The sequence below is a fragment of the Lissotriton helveticus genome, chromosome 1_1 (genome assembly GCF_964261635.1).
Source record: "Lissotriton helveticus chromosome 1_1, aLisHel1.1, whole genome shotgun sequence".
Classification (NCBI taxonomy): domain Eukaryota; kingdom Metazoa; phylum Chordata; class Amphibia; order Caudata; family Salamandridae; genus Lissotriton; species Lissotriton helveticus.
The window spans coordinates 1,125,590,519-1,125,611,627 of record NC_136057.1 but is presented as its reverse complement, the minus strand read 5'-3'; the positions used below and the strand labels follow the sequence as shown (position 1 = coordinate 1,125,611,627).

Here is a 21,109-nt window from a genome sequence, read left to right as displayed (position 1 = left end):
GGCCGTAAAGTCAAATGCCGTCGACCAGCATCCAGGCACGGATCCCCCGGGGACTGGCAGCATCGGGACCGAAGTCGACGACAGCACCGGGGCCGGAGCCACCGGCCTGCCTAGGCCCCAAGTTGTGTCTGCGGGGCCCGAAGACGCGCCAGCAGGCCTCAACGAAGGGAAGTGAGTCCTCATGGCAATGAGGAAATCACGAATCTCCTCCAGCGTCGCTTGCAGGCCAGGGACCGGAGGATATGGGTCTGGAGGCGGTGCCTGCGGCTCTGACGGAGCCGCGCAGGCGGTGTTGCCCGAACCCTCAGCAGCGTCGGGCGAGCGGCGAGGGGAGTCAGAAGAGCAATGTCGCCTCTTCGACTTCTTCTTGGAGTGCCTCGACTTACCGGAGGACTTGAAGCCTGACGAGTGCTGGCGATAACTCGACGAGCGACCGGTCCCTCGACCTCCTCCTCGACCGAGACCTCGAGCGGCGCGGAGCCGAATGCCGGATCTCGAGTAGCTTGCGGGACCGCTCCCACCTAGCTTTCCATGTCAAGGCCCGGCAGTCGGGGCACGACTTGGTCGGCCCCGAGGCAGTAGAGACGCCGACGGTGGGCGTCGGTCACTGACATCAGGCAGTGACAGGCATCGCACGGCTTGAAGCCAGGAATCCCTACGGCACCAGGAGTCGAAGTCGACTCGAAAAAGAGATCCAAAATAGATCAAGAAGTTAGTCAAAAAGTGACTAAGAGTACTGCTCTTCCCGGATCTGCGCTAGCTGGCGCAGACAAAAGAAGAACTGACATCAGCGCGCGAGGGCGGCATCTAAGTACTCCGACGACGTCATCCCGGCGATCACGACGACGGACGCGGAGCCGCAGACGACACCTACCAACGCGCAAGGGTACTGCTGACGAAAACGTTCCGGATCCAGCCTGACGCCTGGGGATATTCTAAGGTAAGGAATCTAACACTAACCTGTTTCTTTCAGATTTCCGCAGCATAGGACAACAGAAAGAGCTAAGGGGAAAAAACAAACCTGCAGAAGGCTTGTCAAGCAGCCAAGAGAAGAACAGGAGGCCTAATCTCAGTGCCAACCTGGTGTGAACAACCTTCAACAAAACACTCACACAAGAAGGGCCAACCAGCAGCCAACAGAGCCATAGTCCCAACAAAGAGGACTCTCAGGCATATGATTCAGAAAAGGGGGGTGGTGATGAACAGAGTGTCTGAATTAAGCAGACCACTCTTACCCAGTCCAAAGATCAGGGCTTGATCCATCACCGTTATTTAGCTCACTGCCCCATCCCAGCTCAGAACCTGGCTATATGCAAATTAGTCTGTCCCTGGCCCAGTGCATCATGGGAACAGGGCAGACCAAACTACCAAGCCAATTCTTCACCAGAAAGGAGACAAGCTACCGGGGACCGGTTTCTGGCATTTCAGCCTCGTCGGCCCGGCTTGCTTGAATCCTGATGGAGCAGTGAGCAAGGGACTCATGTCTGAGTATACCCTGCCACACCTATAGTGGCCAAAAACGATTCAGAAAAGGGGGTGGTGATGAACAGAGTGTCTGAATTAAGCAGACCACTCTTACCCAGTCCAAAGATCAGGGCTTGATCCATCACCGTTATTTAGCTCATTGCCCCATCCCAGCTCAGAACCTGGCTATATGCAAATTAGTCTGTCCCTGGCCCAGTGCATCACGGGAACAGGGCAGACCAAACTACCAAGCCAATTCTTCACCAGAAAGGAGACAAGCTACCGGGGACCGGTTTCTGGCATTTCAGCCTCGTCGGTCCGGCTTGCTTGAATCCTGATGGAGCAGTGAGCAAGGGACACATGTCTGAGTATACCCTGCCACACCTATAGTGGCCAAAAACGATTCAGAAAAGGGGGTGGTGATGAACAGAGTGTCTGAATTAAGCAGACCACTCTTACCCAGTCCAAAGATCAGGGCTTGATCCATCACCGTTATTTAGCTCCCTGACCCATCCCAGCTCAGAACCTGGCTATATGCAAATTAGTCTGTCCCTGGCCCAGTGCATCATGGGAACAGGGCAGACCAAACTACCAAGCCAATTCTTCACCAGAAAGGAGACAAGCTACCGGGGACCGGTTTCTGGCATTTCAGCCTCGTCGGCCCGGCTTGCTTGAATCCTGATGGAGCAGTGAGCAAGGGACTCATGTCTGAGTATACCCTGCCACACCTATAGTGGCCAAAAACGATTCAGAAAAGGGGGTGGTGATGAACAGAGTGTCTGAATTAAGCAGACCACTCTTACCCAGTCCAAAGATCAGGGCTTGATCCATCACCGTTATTTAGCTCACTGCCCCATCCCAGCTCAGAACCTGGCTATATGCAAATTAGTCTGTCCCTGGCCCAGTGCATCATGGGAACAGGGCAGACCAAACTACCAAGCCAATTCTTCACCAGAAAGGAGACAAGCTACCGGGGACCGGTTTCTGGCATTACAGCCTCGTCGGCCCGGCTTGCTTGAATCCTGATGGAGCAGTGAGCAAGGGACTCATGTCTGAGTATACCCTGCCACACCTATAGTGGCCAAAAACGATTCAGAAAAGGGGGTGGTGATGAACAGAGTGTCTGAATTAAGCTGACCACTCTTACCCAGTCCAAAGATCAGGGCTTGATCCATCACCGTTATTTAGCTCACTGCCCCATCCCAGCTCAGAACCTGGCTATATGCAAATTAGTCTGTCCCTGGCCCAGTGCATCATGGGAACAGGGCAAACCAAACTAGCAAGCCAATTCTTACACTGGGAAGGAAACAAGCTTCCGGGGACCGGTTTCTGCCATTTCAGGCGTCGTCGGCCCGGCTTGCTTGAATCCTGATGGTGCAATGAGCAAGGGACTCACATCTGAGTATACCCTTCCACGCTTAGGGTGGACAAAATATTTAACAACAAGGGGTGGTGATGGACAGAGTTTCTGAATTAAGCAGAATACTCTCACCCAGTCAAGAGATCAGGGCTAGATCCAACACCGTTTTTTAGCTCACTGCACCATCCCAGTTCAGAACCTGGCTATATGCAAATTAGTCTGTTCCTGTCCCAGTGCATGATGGGAACAGGGCAAACCAAACTACCAAGCCAATTCTTACACTGGGAAGGAAACAAGCTTCTGGGGACCGGTTTCTGCCATTTCAGGCGTCGTCGGCCCGGCTTGCTTGAATCCTGATGGTGCAATGAGCAAGGGACTCACATCTGAGTATACCCTTCCACGCTTAGGGTGGACAAAATATTTAACAACAAGGGGTGGTGATGGACAGAGTTTCTGAATTAAGCAGAATACTCTCACCCAGTCAAGAGATCAGGGCTAGATCCAACACCGTTTTTAGCTCACTGCACCATCCCAGTTCAGAACCTGGCTATATGAGGTTCCGTAAAAATCGTTACGACGTTTTCGGCACCGCCGAATATGGACGAATGGGGTATCGTTGAACCGTAAATGACGAGTTGTGTAAGTGTACGCGTTTTCGCCATACAACTCAGAAGAGTTCCTTACAATTACAGGTTTCTTCAAATGTACGCTCGGGTTCCATTTTAGATACGGCACCCATTTTGTTTCTTGCCCTCACGTAGTCAGCGAACAGGCAACTGTCCGCATCGTCACCCCTTTTGTTCCCAAGCTTCACGGAAGAAGCATATGTCTTTTCATGCGTCTTTTATGAGTAGGGGGAGGACACTGCTAAAGCAGTTGTCTCCGCTCGGAGGTGATCCTGCCGTGCCGGTCTATTGTTTCAGCCTCGCACGTGCTGGGACCAAGTCCTTTTAGGCTACGATTACGCATCCAATATTATCCTCACACTCCCTCTTCCCTGTTGTCTGACTTCCTCGCAGCTGTTCTTGTCTCTTTCTCTTGTTTATTTACAACTCAAGTGGAATGTACCTAATGGTGGGAAGATGTGCTTTTACAGTTGGAACTGGTGATGTTAATGTAATTATGTTCCGGTGCTCTGAATACATGAAAGCGATCCTTTGAATTTTACTGTGGGAAATGAGTTGTAACCTTTTGCTTACATATTGTGCAATGACAAAATCCTGTATAAAAGAGAGCGACTCCCATATGCAAGGGGAGCAGACTCTCAGAACCTACACTCTGTTGTACTTCTTGTGACTTTTGCCTCCCTGCAGTAATAAACCCTGATCTTTGACGCACAAGGAAGTGTCCCGTGTCTCTGTCTTTAGTGCGCCAGAACAGGTATCCCACGAAGGTTCTAGGTGTTGTCCCCTGGCACCGCTGAGCCGTAAATAGCCCAGTCCTTCAGTTGGCGCCCAACGTTGGGCGACATCGGCGGTACTGGTCCAAAGCCTGACGATTGTGAGGAACTTCGTGTGAAATCTCCGAGGAAAAGGTGCACCCCGCTTCATCGATCCTGTTGTCGAAATAAGTGGTCCGAAGATTTTTCCCGCGAAGATTCCCGCCTCCTGACGGCTGCGACGGACCGATGCCCTGACTGTCGACCTGTTTTCGACGCCTGGCGTAGACCTTTCGTACAGCGAGACGATAGACGGGCCTTCCTGGTGACGCCATTGAAGCCCTCAGTTAAGTATTTGTGGGTCGCTCCCAGTCCTTAGTTGTTGTTACAGCTTGTTGAAGCTTTGTTGTTTGCATAATTCCAGTGCATTTGTGGTTCTTAGTTGTTGGTTCTTAGTTGTTATTTGACAATTGCAATTGCCAAAAACCGAGGGTTTTGTTTTTCACGAAGAATTAGTGCTTCGGTAACCCTTGAAGTTTGATACTAGGTTAGTGTACATGATGCCTAGCCATAGTGGTTTTCTCGGTTTCTTTAAATGTTGCAACAAGGATTCCCGGTTGGAGGACTCGTGTCCGATACCTCCAGTTGGAACTCCGATATATGAGCTCTATAGTCGACATGGTGTGGGCCCTATTATATATAATAAATATTGGATCTGTTACACGAAAAAAGATGGTGCCCTTAGTTGGCCACCGCACGGAAGTTTTGAACTTGCGATTTTAGATAATCTTGAAGCTAAATTGTTTAAAAAGAAAGCTAGGCCAGCTATGTTTGATTCCTTTCGGTTGTGGCGTAAAGAGGCCAAGCAGAAAGAAATCAAACAGTCTAAAAAGAATCGAAGAGACGGTATGGTCCCGATAATGCAAGTTGTACAACAATGTCAGCGAGATAAAGAAGAAAAAGAAATAGAAGTTTCTACTAGATTACATCATATGAGGATAGACAAATGTTATCCGGTTTTACCAACTAGTCAGGATAAGAAAGAAGAGGATTCAAAGGAGGATCCCTTGTTAGCATATTTGATGAAATCGCCGCCCCCTTATGCACAGGGTGCTACGGCCCCTGTAGTTCCTCCTGTAGTTCCGCCTGTTGTTCCTCCTGTTGTCCCTCCTGTTGTTCCGGCGGCTGCGGGTCAGCCAGTTGTTGGTCCTACGTTTGTCCCACCACCTGTCTCTATTCCTACTGCTCCTTTGCCTGTACCTTCTCAGCCTCTTGTCCCTGCCACCCCGACTATCTTGCCTGCTTCTGCTGTGTCTGCCTTCACTTCAAACGTTGTGGCTCCTGTTCTCCTTTCTCCTTCTGTTCGTAATCTTATCCCTAACACTGTTGCTACCCTTTATTCACCGCTTTCTGGTCAGTTATTTCCATCCGATACTTCTGAAACTCCCCAAAGACGGAGTCAGATCCCTAGTGGAAGGGAGAAAGAGACGTTAGTGACATTGGCACATAGGTGGATAAGACATCCTGCCAACTACCCTCCACGCATGGTTTTTGAGACGTTTTCTCAGTTTAATGAGCCTACACAGAGATTCGTGTTCGAAGAAATGTGTAACTTTTTGAGGGAACAATGGTATAATGACAATTTAGATAACGTACCGCCCGATATGATTGAACTTCAGAGTCAATTTTCGAACGGTATGATTGTAGGTGGCGATGTACGACGTGCCTTAGAGCGATTGTTATCCTTTAGATCCACAGTGCCTTCTCGAGTGTCATTTAATGATGACGACTTAGAAACTTGGAAAGCGGCTCCTGGTCAGTATCCTATGAGAGAAGTTCCGCCAGTATACATGCCAGGTGATCCTAATGCCAATCCTGTGGTTCCTCCATATTTCCAGAGAGTTTGGATACACCTCCCATGGAAGCGATCAGAAGTATTGCAGGTCAAACAGTCCTTGCCTGATCCATGCAAGAATCCGGCGGGTTACTATAAGGAGTTGTCTCAATTGGTAGATGCTACTATTATGAACCTCGCCGACATCGACATGCTGTTCGGTAATGTTGTACCACAGCCGGTTTGGGCGAAAATTCGTCAGGAAAATCATGCGAATTAGTTAGGCGGTGATTGGGCTGCAATAATAGCGGCTGATGGCCGACAAGTTGGTGGGGCTAAGCCTGAGCAGGTAATTTCGGATCTGCCCCAGAGAATAATTACGTTCATGAAAACGCTTATGCCGGCGATGAGGGTAAACTGGGATAAATTAGCAGCTTGTAAGCAGAAGAAGGACGAGAGTGTCTCTGATTTCTTTACTAGATTCGAAGAGGCATTTGTCGATCATAGTGGTCAGGATATGGGCACTGAGGGAGGCCAACGGTTGTTTGTTGACAAATTTGTGTTGAATTTGTTGCCTGAACTATGCAACAAATTGAAAAATTCAGAAAGTGCATGGGCTGTTTCAACCACTGCACAGATATTAGCAACGGCTCAATATTATGAGAATAGGGAAAAAGAAGAAAGTGATCGTGTAGATAAGAAAACGAAGGAGCTCAAAACGAAGGTTTTGTTGCAGCAAGCGTATCCTCCGCGTTCAAACCACACTGATTTGCAACAGCAATATAGACCACAATCACAATCCTCCAGAATACAGTCACGTCCTGACTCCTCTGACTTTAGATCTATGATTGGGTATAACCAGTGAGCATATTGTAGAAGAGAGGGACATATAAAATATGATTGTCCTGCTTTGCGTGACCGCCTTAATGGTGTGTCGGCACGAGGGGGTCGTGGTGGTCCTCAACAAGCATCTCGAGGTAGAGGTCGCGGTGCCTTTCAAAATCAGACTGAGCGCCCTACTACGTCCTCGGACGCGAATAATTGTTTTGACCAGCGAAATGTAAGGTCCGATAAATCAGCGCAGTATTACGCGGACGACTATTACGTTGAACATGAGACTGTTGTAAACGACCGTTACTAGGACAGCCACCGACAGAGAGAGGGAGTAGTATCAGTTCCGGTTGATCAGAGTGGGCCTTACGTCGCAGTTGCTTCATCTGGCGTAGTTGAGCCTTTTCTGCTGGACACTGGTGCGACGAAAAGTTCCATCGTGCATTCAAAACTCCCTGGCGCACCTTTGTCCGGCTTAACAAATGTTTCCGTTGGATTCTCTGGCGCCCCTGTTAGCAATCCTGTATCTAGCCCTTTGCCCCTTGCAATTGGCCCTCGTGAACTGGAGGCTCCATTAATTCTATCTACTGGTTGTGGTGAGAATCTTTTGGGTCTGGATTTGCTGAAACGGTTATACGCGACTTTGTATTGCTCTCCTGAAGGAGTGGAGCTTACATTAGGTCGGAGAGTAATCTCTCCTATGTACTTATTGATCGATAAATTCCCACCGGAATTGAGCTCCCTTCCTGCGTCCCTATGGGCCACAGGTCCCAATGACGTGGGTCTCTTCGACATCCCACCTTATATGATCAAGCTGAAACCAAATGTGCGATTGCCACGTATACCACAGTATCGTATCTCCATTGAGGGAGAACGGGCGCTATTAACGATTGTACACGATCTGATCGAAAAGGATGTCGTTGAAGAAACTCGGGGAAATGTGTGTAATAGTCCTGTGTTACCCATTTTAAAACGAACTGATCCATCTAAACCTCCTGTGTACCGTTTCATAATCGATTTGAGAGAAGTAAATAAAATCGTGATTCCACAATACCCCGTGGTCCCTGATATCACGACTTTGTTGACCTTGATTCCAGTGTCTGCCTCCTGGTTCACGGTGATCGACCTAAAGAATGCTTTCTTTAGTATCCCGATTGCTGAGGAAAGCAGAGATCTATTCGGATTCTCATTAAGTGGTCGCAGTTTCAGACTGAAACGCGCACCACAGGGCTATTGCGAGAGTCCGTCGATCTACAGTCAAGCCCTTAAAAGTCAACTTGATTCATTTATATTACCGGCAGGCGCAGCCTTGATCCAGTACGTTGACGACCTGTTGGTCGCCGCTGATACCGAAGATATTTGTAGAACTGCTACAGTATCATTGTTGCAGCATTTATGTGACTTACATCACAAGGTGTCACCTTCCAAGCTGCAATATTGTTGCCAAGAAGTAACCTACTTAGGTCACTTATTGTCAAAAGAAGGGAGAAGGTTGACCCCAGAGAGAATTGCAGCGATTACCCGAATAACTGTGCCAAAAACTCAGAGAGATGTACGTGCCTTTCTAGGTATCACGTCATACTGCAGACAATGGATCCCAAATTTTTCACTATTGGCAAAACCATTGTTAGCTCTCACGTGCAAGGATGTTCCGACTCCATTGCCATGGACTGAAGAGTGTCAGAAAGGTTTTTCTGAATTACGTGATGCGTTGTGTTCGGCTCCTGTGTTAGGTACTCCTGATTACAGTAAGCCGTTTACACTGTACGTTCACGAGAGGGATGGTTGTGCGTTGAGTGTTCTGGCGCAACAATTTGGTGACAAACAGCGCCCATGCGCATATTTTTCTTCGACCTTAGACCCAGTAGCTAGAGCTTTGCCGAGTTGTTTAAGAGCAACAGCGGCAGCTGCGGCGTCCATTCGACAGTCCGCAGGTCTGGTCATGGATAATATGCTTACGGTGATGGTTCCGCATGCAGTTGACACTCTCTTGAACCGAACGAAAACTCAACATTTGACGAGCGCAAGGTTGTCTGGGTATGAGCTGACGTTACTGGCTAGTCACATACGGATAAAACGGTGTAATGTGTTGAACCCAGCAACATTATTGCCGATCAATACGGATTCGAGTAATGTAGCACCACATGACTGTTATCTGAGAACCGAAGAGGAAACGAAAGGTCGTATTGACCTAAAAGATACTCCGTTGGTAGATCCCGATGGTACTTTGTATGTTGATGGTTCCTGTTTTAAGTTACCGAATGGTGATGTGACGACTGCGTATGCTGTAGTGACGTTGAGAACGGTTGTGGAATCTACGAGATTAAATCAGAACTCGGCTCAGGCAGCTGAGTTGGTTGCCTTGACGAGAGCGTGTGTGTTGTCCAGAGGAAAGCGGGTGAATGTGTTCACAGACAGCCAGTATGCTTTTGGTGTGGCACATAGTTTTGGGCGATTGTGGAAAGAAAGAGGATTCTTAACGTTGCATGGCACAAAGATTCAGCATGGACAGCTTGTGAATGACCTTTTAGATGCACTCACATTGCCTAAACAGGTGGCCATAATTAAATGTAGTGCGCATCGAAAAGTGACAGATGATGTTGGTCGTGGTAATGCGTTTGCAGATGAGACTGCTAAGGAGACAGCGAAAGATCTGACAAATCGAATGTATGTTACAAGTTCAGTGAGATGGCCTGCGGAAACTAGTATGTGTGAGGACACAGTGGAGAGTGTGAAGGAAATACAGAATGAGGCCACTGAAATGGAAAAGACTAAGTGGAAAGAAAGCACGGGAAAATTAGATGAGGATGGATGTTGGGTTGATTTGTCAGAGAAACAGAGATGGATGTTACCGGATGCATATGTGCTTGCTGTTGTTACAATGGCCCATGGCACAGCACACATTAACTCGAAGGGCATATGCAAGTTGTTGTCTCCTGTATGGAAGAATGATGGGATTACTAAGTGTGCAGAGAGAGTGGTTAAGAATTGCATGGTATGTTTGATGCATAATCCCGGTAAGGGCACCCACACTCCACCTGGTCATTTTGCCCCTCCTACATGTCCTTTCGAAGTTATCCAATTAGACTTCATCCACATGGAGAGATGCAATAATTTAAAGTATGTGCTGGTTGTGGTTTGTGCGTTCTCCAGATGGATTGAGGCTTACCCTCTTAAGGATAATACTGCCCTATCCACAGCTAAAATTCTGCTCAAAGAGTATTTCCCCAGGTACGGCATGCCTCGGATTGTATGGTCGGACAACGGAAGTGAGTTTGTGGGAAGCGTGATGAAGAGTGTGTGTCGTGGTTTAGGAATATCCCAGAAATTTCATAGTGCTAATCATCCTCAGTCAGCGGGTTTGGTGGAAGGATACAATGGCACCCTGAAACTAAAACTTGCTAAAATTCAGGCAACAACTGGTTTATCATGGCCTGACGCTTTGCCTCTAGCTCTCTTATCGACCAGGGCTACTGTACACTCTCGAGTAGGGCTTAGCCCATATGAGATTGTGTTCGGCCGTCCTGCGAACATTTGGGGGGTTCCGAGGCCTAAAGAATTGAACAGACTTGAATATCCAATGTTAATTGATTATCTATATGATCTGACTGCTAAATTGAGTTTGATTCATCAACAGGTCTTTGAGGCTCTGCCGTCACAAACAGAGGGTCCTGGTCATCGGCTCCAACCAGGGGACTGGGTCCTCACTAGAAATTTCGGACGAAAACGCCATCTTGAGCCGAGATTTGTGAGACCCTTCCAGGTGCTACTAGCAACGAGGACGGCGGTTCGACTGGAGGGACGGAAACACTGGGTGCATGCCACCCACACCAAGAAGGTTCCGCTTCCTCTGCCGGCAGACACATGGATACGTAAAGATTTTTCCTCGTCTGAAACTGATGTTCCCCAGCGCTTTGTTCCCCAGCGCTTTGTCCCATTTAGCGAAGCTCAGACCATAGGGAACACTTCAGTTTTATCTGACACCCCTGTTGATTCCTCTCAAACAGTTTCCTTCCTTCAACATTGGGGAATACAAGTACTGAACAATTGTCTGGACAATCGAACACTCTTTCGCCATTCAATCCACTGTTTGAAGATCAGACTCGACCCGGAAGAAACCGATACTTTCTTCGTACACGCAATAAAGATGAATAAATTGTTATCATTCTGATTTCAAAATATCCTCTCACATTCTGCCTTGACCATTGTGGACATTTTATTATGTATGTATTTCTTTTCCAGAACAGCTAGGAGACGTATATGAAATTGATTATTTAACTGATTAAAACCTGCCATCTGGGTTGGCCGTAGGGCCGCACGGGCACTTCCTTCTGTTTAGCAGTTATTGACATTAGGTCAATTTCTTTTGTCGATTTCCGGGAACCCCTGGGAATTGATAATCGCTACCCAGAACGAAGTGCGTCAAGAACGTTGCGGACGGTTGTTAGAGGATGGAGTTCTCCAAGCTGACAAAGATAGAGGAAAAGACGGTGCAAAGATCTAAATTGTACAGCACATTTCGAACAAAGGTTTTTTTTATTACAGGTTTTCACGTTGTTCCTAACTGTTTCTATGCTGCTGGTGGGTGGAGTATATTTTGGTTTTCTATCATTGCTGCCTTCTGCCTTACCCACCTCTCCTTCTCATGATCTAAATTTCGTCTCTACTGTTTCTCCACATTCTTTTCACCTACTGCCTCAACATGAACAAGTCAGACGTGCAGAATTTAGAAACAATTCCTTTGTGCAACTTTTGCATCAGCATCAGTTGGTGGTAAATACTACAAACTGTTGGGTGTGTGGGCTAATGCCACATACAATGGACAGGGGTATCCCATACTTGGTCCTTCCGTACAGCCCCCAAGGGTCAGTTCGGACATTCCAAACCATGTTCCGTAGTGCACTAGATTCCTACCCCCATCGAGAGCCACGCTCAACAAACTTTGGTCCTGGCCCGTATCGCAAGTCTCTAATGATAGCTATTGCCGATCTAAATAGAGATATCTTCGATACGTCACTTATCCCAGAAGAGGAGGTGCAAACCTATAAGTACCTTAGTGAGGCTGAGTATAGTATATCAGTGGGTGATAGGCAGCTTAAAAGCTCATCTCCAATCTGGATTGTACCTCACCTAGGCCACTTTTGTCTGCAAGGTCGTGGCCGAAATCCAAGAGCCCAGCTTGGGAAGAGTGCTTGTGTGGATACTTACGTTCTACCGATGCTCTCTTCCCCTGTCTTTCTGACTGCCAAGGGTACCTATTTTGTATGTTATGACCGAGCATATACGTGGTTACCACATGACTTCTCAGGTACCTGCTATATTGCAAATCTCTTGCCCCCGACTTTCACTGTTGCTGCCGACTATCACAAAACCAGAGTTGTGAGAGGTGTCATTAGTAAAGAGGATACTTCCGGTCAAGAAGCAGGGGACTTCTTCAAGGGTTTTCTACCGTTTTGGGGCCCCATGGTCAATAGCAGAAATCTGAGACAGTTAACTCGTGTAGTAGAGTCAACTGCTAACATAACTGCAAGTGCCCTTGGTAACCTGACAGCAGAGCTTCAAGCGGATAGGCTTATGACGTTACAGAACCGTATGGTTCTAGACGTTGTACTAGCAGATAGAGGTGGTGTGTGTAAGGTCATCCATTCGAGCTGCTGCATTTTTATACCTGATAACGCTCCAACTGTCTATCAAGCCATCTCACAGTTGCATAAAATCTCGGAGTCCATACACGAGGACGAAGGAGATTGGACGCTTCTAGGATGGATTTGGGGTCTAATGTCGACTTGGGGTTGGAAGATTCTGATGATTATAGGGGTTGTCGTGACATTTGTGTTCACGTGTTGTCTTTGTGTACAGTGTGGTCCTGCCTTATGTGGCCTTTGTGCTACAACGTGTATAAGAAGGCCACCTGTTTCCAAGGAGACATTGATGGATAGAGTTATGTTCCAACAACATCTGAATGATCTGATGAATATCGAGATCGACTCCGACTTCGACTAGTTCTTGCCTACATGAGGGCAAAAGGAGCGTCTGAGGTTCCGTAAAAATCGTTACGACGTTTTGGGCACCGCCGAATATGGACGAATGGGGTATCGTTGAACCGTAAATGACGAGTTGTGTAAGTGTACGCGTTTTCGCCATACTACTCAGAAGAGTTCCTTACAATTACAGGTTTCTTCAAATGTACGCTCGGGTTCCATTTTAGATACGGCACCCATTTTGTTTCTTGCCCTCATGTAGTCAGCGAACAGGCAACTGTCCGCATCGTGACCCCTTTTGTTCCCAAGCTTCACGGAAGAAGCATATGCCTTTTCATGCGTCTTTTATGAGTAGGGGGAGGACACTGCTAAAGCAGTTGTCTCCGCTCGGAGGTGATCCTGCCGTGCCGGTCTATTGTTTCAGCCTCGCACGTGCTGGGACCAAGTCCTTTTAGGCTACGATTACGCATCCAATATTATCCTCACACTCCCTCTTCCCTGTTGTCTGACTTCCTCGCAGCTGTTCTTGTCTCTTTCTCTTGTTTATTTACAACTCAAGTGGAATGTACCTAATGGTGGGAAGATGTGCTTTTACAGTTGGAACTGGTGATGTTAATGTAATTATGTTCCGGTGCTCTGAATACATGAAAGCGATCCTTTGAATTTTACTGTGGGAAATGAGTTGTAACCTTTTGCTTACATATTGTGCAATGACAAAATCCTGTATAAAAGAGAGCGACTCACATATGCAAGGGGAGCAGACTCTCAGAACCTACACTCTGTTGTACTTCTTGTGACTTTTGCCTCCCTGCAGTAATAAACCCTGATCTTTGACGCACAAGGAAGTGTCCCGTGTCTCTGTCTTTAGTGCGCCAGAACAGGTATCCCACGAAGGTTCTAGGTGTTGTCCCCTGGCACCGCTGGGCCGTAAATAGCCCAGTCCTTCATATATGCAAATTAGTCTGTTCCTGTCCCAGTGCATGATGGGAACAGGGCAAACCAAACTACCAAGCCAATTCTTCACCAGAAAGGAGACAAGCTACCGGGGACCGGTTTCTGGCATTTCAGCCTCGTCGGCCCGGCTTGCTTGAATCCTGATGGAGCAGTGAGCAAGGGACTCACATCTGAGTATACCCTTCCACACTTAGCGTGGACAAAATATTTAACAACATTTTTGCATATAGCCAGGTTCTGAGCTGGGATGGGGCAGTGAGCTTAAGAACGGTGATGGATCAAGCCCTGATCTTTGGACTGGGTAAGAGTGGTCTGCTTAATTCAGACACTCTGTTCATCACCACCCCCTTTTCTGAATCGTTTTTGGCCACTATAGGTGTGGCAGGGTATACTCAGACATGAGTCCCTTGCTCACTGCTCCATCAGGATTCAGAGAGAAAGCCACGACACGGCGGCCCGTCTCCGGCGAGGACGACACCAGCAGGCGCCCAACCTCTGGGGAAGAGAGCGCGTCCGAGGAGGAATCCATGACCTGAAGCCTGTCCGGTGCTGTAGAGTCCACAACCTGGATCCAACACCACCAACCTCATCCAACACCACAGGAGACGCCGGACAGGACTCCACCCCATCACACGGCGCTGGGGACCGGGGCTGGGCTGGAGCAGAGGTGGTCAAAGAGCGGCGCCAGAACGGCACCGACTCGACCTCAGACGAGGCAGCCATCTGCGTGGAGGAACGAGAAGCACCTGGAGAGCGACAAGGAGTCCCCCGCCAGCCTCGACCCATGGGGGATATAAGAGAGGTCCATCGAACCCACGGAGGCGCCAAGGCCGACTCGACCTCCGGCGAGGCAGCCGCCTGCACAGAGGGACGAGCGGGACCTGGGGACTCACAAGGATTCCCCCACCAGCCTCGACCAACGAGGGGACGAGAGGGGCCCGCCAAACCCTGTGGCGCCGCCGAGGCCGACTAGACCTCCGACGAGGCAGCTGCCTGCATGGAGGGATGAGGAAGGCCCGGGGAAGGATGAGGGGTCCCCCTCCAAACTCCCCCCCTCCAAACTCGACCCAAGACGGGACAAGAGGGTCCACCGACCCCTGTGGCACAGCCAGGGCCAGCAGTTGGCGGCACCATAGCGGCGTCACCTCGGCCCCAGGCGACCCAAGCCCCAGCGACCTCACGCAACACCACAGGGACTCCCGCAGGAGTTTGCGGCAAAGCAGAGGCGCCATGGTCCGAAGGAGGGACCACCGAAGGGCCGCACCCCAATGGCACCATATCCTCCGAGCCTGGAGCCGAACCAGTCGGGGCCTAAGCCACCGGCGACGCCGCGTTGGGCCCCGCATGGCACAAGGGCTCCATCGACGTCCCAAGAGGTGAAGGAGGAGGAGGAGAAGCCAGCGAGGCCTGCAAAGCTGCCGCACATGTCTCCATCTGGGCTCTCGACGCCCCCTCACCGGGGAACGGTGGATAGGGGAACGATGCGCGGGCGGCATCACCCGCGGAGAGCCCACTCCCCCAACAGGGCGGAAACCAGCCCTCGTGGACAAACTGCGACACTTACCGACAGGGGAGCGACACTCTTGCGGCACAGCAGAGGGATGAGGACGACAACGATGACGGCCGTTCCAAAAACCTTCCGCAGAAGCTGAGCAAGGTGACGAAGCCGATCTGGACATGCGAGCCGAGAGAAGTTTCATACGGCGTTCCGCCGCAACTTCAGCATCAACTATTGGCACGCCTCGCAATCAGCCGTGGTCCTCCCCCAAGCACCACATGCAAATGAGGTGAAGGTCCGTCGCCGACATCAAGCGTCCACAAGACGAACATGTCTTGAAGCCTGAAGGCATCCGCGCACTGTTTCCCACAACACACGAAAGATCGAAGGGAAAGGCCTAAACAGACCCAGAGCATGAATCGGATCCGCGTTGCACACGGAAAAGGAAAAAACTGACGAAGGCGCGCCGGGGTGGGACTTATGTGAACTCGCTGACGTCACGTACGCGAACGACACCTGGGCGGAGCCGTGTCATGCCATTCCCCTGGCGCGCAGGGATGCTGGGCAAAAAATGTCCAGATCCAGTCTCACGCCTGGGGATAATTCTACGTTAAGGAATCTGTATCTAGTAGTCTCTATCAGATGCAGTTGTGTTCCCTATCGTCAAACTCCTGAAGCAAGACTGTCCCAAAACCCAGTCCAAGGTGCATCTGTTTGTATGAAAAGATATTTTTTTGTTGTTAAAACTTTATGTCGGCCATTTAGGCCAAAAAAGTGCATAGCAAAAGGTCTCCAAATATTTACACAAATAATTCAATAATTACACTTCCATGATTTGTGCACAGTTAAAACCACTGACAGAAGCATGACAGATTCAAAATTCTAAAAACAATCATTACAGTACACAGAAAGTTGGAAAATAAATCCTCCAAATAGTCCTCCCCTATAGTTTCTTTAAAAGTCCTTCTCTAATGTGCCACATGGCATTAAAAAAACGAGATACCGCAAATACAATTGGAGGGTCAGTATCATATTTTAAAACTCTAAAAGCCTCTGCGCAACAGACAAACCCGAGGTTTTTGCATATTTGGATTATCCAGTGCTTGCGAAGCGACACATAAGCAGGGCAGAAAAACAGCACATGGATTTCAGATTCAGACGTTGAATTACAAATTGGGCACACACTTGAATTCTCTGGAGCCCATGAACTGGTAGGCACTGCCAGTGGTAAATTTCCCAATCTGAATTGCAGATACAGTTTCCTGGCCATAGGTGGGTAAATTACATCCAAGAAGGGTTCCTTCATATACACCTCTTTTATTTGTAGGAACTCCATTGTCAACCTACCCTCTTTAACACTTTCCTGGAGAGACAACAAGTTGCACTGCCTGTAATGTTTAATAAGATCCGACCTGGAAATCATAGCACAGGATAGCTCTGATGATGACCATAGTTCTGTCCTCCCAAGCCTGGTCAAGACACTCCTCATATGGGCCAGCCACTGTATTTTACTGATGACATGTCTGGGGATAGCTCGGGGGTTAACCATAGCCGCTGCCAAAATGTCAAGGGCCTAAGGGCAATCTCTTCATCAATTGGCCTCAAGCCCATGTCCATATGGAGAGGAACTAGTGGGGTGCTGCGTGGTAGCCCTATAAGCTGTCACAAAAACGTGTTTTCTAGCTTTACAAGTTCCACGGTGGAACTATGCCCCCAAAGCTCCGCTCCATATAGTGTAGCCCCTCGAGCTTGAGCCTTACATATCTCCACCATGGGAGCTGCTGGCTTGAAAGCGGATGTACTGTATAGTTTCATTATCCCCACCTTTGTCTGGGTGAGCCTAAGCCGTGCTTTATCCATCTGTGGGCCCCACTCAAATTGCTCAGATAGTGCAATGCCCAGATAGTCAAATATCCTTACTTTGTCGAGAGGGGTGCAATTGAGGGAGGGGTTTGGGGGCGTACTCTTTGGAGGGTTGAAGACCATAAATTTGGTCTTAGAAAAGTTAATCTCCAACCCTCTCTTATTTCAGAACTGTGCAACCCCATCCAGAATGCGTTGGATACCTAGGAGTGACTTAGACAATAACAAGGTATCGTCCGCAAACATTAATGCTGGTATCTTCCCTGTGACAAGCTTTGGGGCATCAATGTCTTTTATGTTGTTTAAAAAAGCAATGAGCCCGTTAATATAGAGGCAGAATAAAGTGGGGGATAAAACGCAGCCCTGTCTCACACCCTTTTTAACAGAGAAGCGCGAGGAGAGTTCCCGAAATATTCCACATCTGACTTGTGCATAGTTATCAGTGTGTAACCTCATCATCACATTAAGGAGATGGGGGGAATCCCAAGATCCCCAAGTACTTCCCAGAGCGTCTTTCTGCGTACAAGATCGAAGGCTGACTTCAGATCAACAAATATGAGATAGAGGCTGCCACCCTCCATCTTTACTGTTTTCCAGACAAGTAACTGTAGTCTAAATATCTGGTCCCCGGTTGACATGTTTGATCTGAAGCCAGCCTGATAGGGGCTCAAGATTCCCTGCTCCTTCATCCACATCCTGCATGCGGGCCAATAGGACCCTACCCATGAGTTTTTGAGTGTTGTCGATTAAACTGATGGCTCTATAATTGGTGGGTAGAAGGGGGCAGCCCTTTTTGAATATGGGTACTATCTCAGCACCTTTCCAGGTATCAGGAGGATTCATGCCCTTTAGAATAGCATTAAAAAGAGCACACAGATATGGAGCCCAGACATTGGGTTCCTCCCGAAAGAGATCCCCCGGGAGTTTGTCCAGACCAGGGGCTTTGTTTGGGAGTAGGCTATTAATAGCATTTCTAACCCCAATCAACGAGATATCCCATGCCCCCTCCTGTAGGGGCTCCAAAATTCTACTTGAGATATCTGTGCTTAAGAGGACTACCGCTTCACAGTCATACAAGGTCCCAAAGGGTGATTCCCATACTTCGGACGCTATGTTAGGCTCTATAGCCACACGACCCTCCCCCTCTCCTGAGCTCACTAGCTTCCAAAACAATTAAAAATCATTATCTTTCAAAAGTTATTTTAAAATACGGTCATCTCAAGACTGGATCTACTGCTAATGTTGCACGGGCTGTCTACAAGTTGGCGTGAGCTATAGGAAAAACCTAAATACCTAATTAGAAGGATCCTGCCGTGAGATACATTAATTCATGCCAAGTGCTAAGTGCTATTAAGGTCTCCTGTGTCCAACTTTCCACACACTGCCTGCCACCCATACTACCTACCTCCTCCATATCCTTCTGCACACACAGAGATTGCTCCATAGAAATTGTCTTCAAATCTTGTATTTTGAGTGATATGACCACCGAAGGCCCTGATTCTATATCAAAAACATAGCTTTCGACTATACCATTTCCCGCTAAATGGCAATATTTCTCTCCATATGTTCCCATACCTGGAGTGTCATGCAGTTTGGTGCTCACTTACCCTCCATTTTAAAGAACAGTAGATGTTTCAGCACCCAGGCTGCGTTGCTAAATACATATAAGGTCCCAAAGGCGAGACTGATGCATTGCAAATGCGTGTTTATTCTGTTTACCACAGTTATGTTTTAGAATTTCTCTTCAGTTTTAGGTTTTCTCTGTAACCACACTCGCTTTAGTGGAGCATTTCTAAATTTTTCCATTTAAAAGAGTGATGCCGAACAGTAATGTACATTAAATACAAATGATGTAAGTTTCTCATTTACAGAAACTTAAAGATTTGAGGCATCAAACCTCAAAAAGAACAAAGTGCTCGAGATTATTTTCTCAAACTCGTTGATGATCTGAAGACAGTGTCTCAGGTATACCATGAATTAGCACAAATTAGGAAACAAAGAATTTGCATGATAAAGTGGGGATCCTAATGCCCACTTTGTTTGAAGTACCTTTAAATATTTAAGGGGTTTTCATGCTGCAGAAAAGAGACTTTTCCCAGCCCAATATCTAGGGACATTAGTACTATCCGAAGAGCAGTTTAACAACTTTAGTACTAGTTTATTCCCAAAATACAGCAACTGAGAGACCAATTAACTTTTGCAAAGTTACTGCGACAGGCTTGATCCACTATGGCGGTTTCTTTTTGTAACCTTAGATTAGTTTCTGCACAATACTTTTTTTTACTTTAACCTGCAAATTATGCAGCATATGGTGGATTATGTGGCAAGAGTACCAAAACTATACATGTATGAAGGGGACGCAAATTCTCATAATTCCAGTGGGCCTATGTATCTGAGACAAACTCTGTTACTGTGCAATGAACCTTGGCATGGGTAATCATAAAAGAACCCTTCTGCTAAAAAAATAACCAGTGTGCTGTTCTACCAATAAATAGTAGATCTAAGACACTGAGGGCCTGATGTAGTTTTCGTCAGACCGGATACTCTGTCACAAATGTGACAGATATCCCATCTTATTACAAAACCAGGAGAATAGGGTCTTAGGGGAGTTTAATGACCAAGCCTAGGTTTATCCCATCTGCCATATTACAATTGCCATAGGCCATAAAGCACTTATGATACTGGGGACGGGGTATCCCTCACATCTGTGACGGAGTATACCATCTGCCGAACTCTAAAGGAGGCCCACAGTTTGATGACTACAACTTTTCTCAACTTCAGAAAATCTGAGAAGTGATTGAGTCGTGTTCAAGAAGAAAAGCAAAGGCAATGCAGTTTTAGTCAAATTTATTGCTAGGAAAGAAGACAAACACTACTTCCTGACCCAAAATTCGACAAGCAAAGCAATTGCTTATCAGTAGTACCCACAATTTCTAATAGCCATTCACCCTATACTTCCACTAAGGCTAATCCAAATAAAAATCATTGATGGCCCACTTCAGAAAAGAGACTATTTCATATAGTTCCAAATTATGCATCGTGTATGGCATGTCAGTTTGCTGTGCGAAGACATGTCAGATGTATAGTGATACATGTCTGTGACAGACTAATTTTCTGAGACGAACAGAACATTCTCAAACTTAATAAACCAACCAACCTTCTGAGCTCCTCTGGTATCCTTTAAAGTGGAAAGAAGCTCCTCCAAGCCCTTCAATTTCGCTTCCATTTCAAGAGCCCGGTTCTCGGTCTCTGTACGCTCCTGCTGTGCTTGTTGCATTTCCTGCATGATCTTAAGTTTGTCATTCTGTAGCTCAATCATGGTTTTAGAGAATTTCTCCTGCTGGGCCAGAGGCAGAGCTCCACTGAACTGCCGCCGCAATGACTGGACAGTCTGGCGCAGATGTTTGGCCCGGTTTCTACCTTCCAGGCGTGCATAGTAGAGGGCCTGCTCTTTACCATCAAGCTTCTGCTCTAGACGCAGATTGCAAGCTTCCAACTTCTGCAGCTTCGCTACGGCAGCTTCCAGTTTCCCAACCGCTGTAGCTTCACTGACCTGGAGAGCTATGATGTGCTGGTGTAGTTTGGCAATCAAGGCTTTTTCGTCAGACTGCGACTAGTGAAACCAAACATAAGGGTAAATAATTAAGTATAATTAAAATGGCACTTAGTAGACATCTTGAACAATGACCATACAGGCCTTCAAAGTTCCTAGGAAAATTTGCTGCATGAAAAACCAACAAGCAAAACAAAGTACAACGGGATATAATCAACAGAAATTACATGTGGGTTTCAAGGGAGGTACTACTGAACAAGATACTCACCTTCTGGAACGCTCCTTCTGGTAGAGTCGCTAGCTATCAGCAGATTCCTCACCTTTTGAATATGTCCCAGGTATCAGACTGGATCCGGAAACTTTTCAGCAGTACCTCTGACCGCCCACCAGTAG

General features: G+C 47.7%; 1 protein-coding gene across 2 annotated transcripts in view; it reads right to left on the bottom strand.

Moving 5' to 3' along the window:
- The window catches only part of CEP290 (centrosomal protein 290), a 1,500,249-nt gene that overhangs the window by 683,553 nt on the left and 795,587 nt on the right, over window positions 1-21,109 (bottom strand). For both annotated transcript variants that reach the window (XM_078678872.1, XM_078678869.1), the window contains exon 30: window positions 20,321-20,776. In XM_078678872.1, the coding sequence (XP_078534998.1) occupies window positions 20,321-20,776 (456 nt within the window). The remainder of the gene's footprint in view (window positions 1-20,320; window positions 20,777-21,109) is intronic.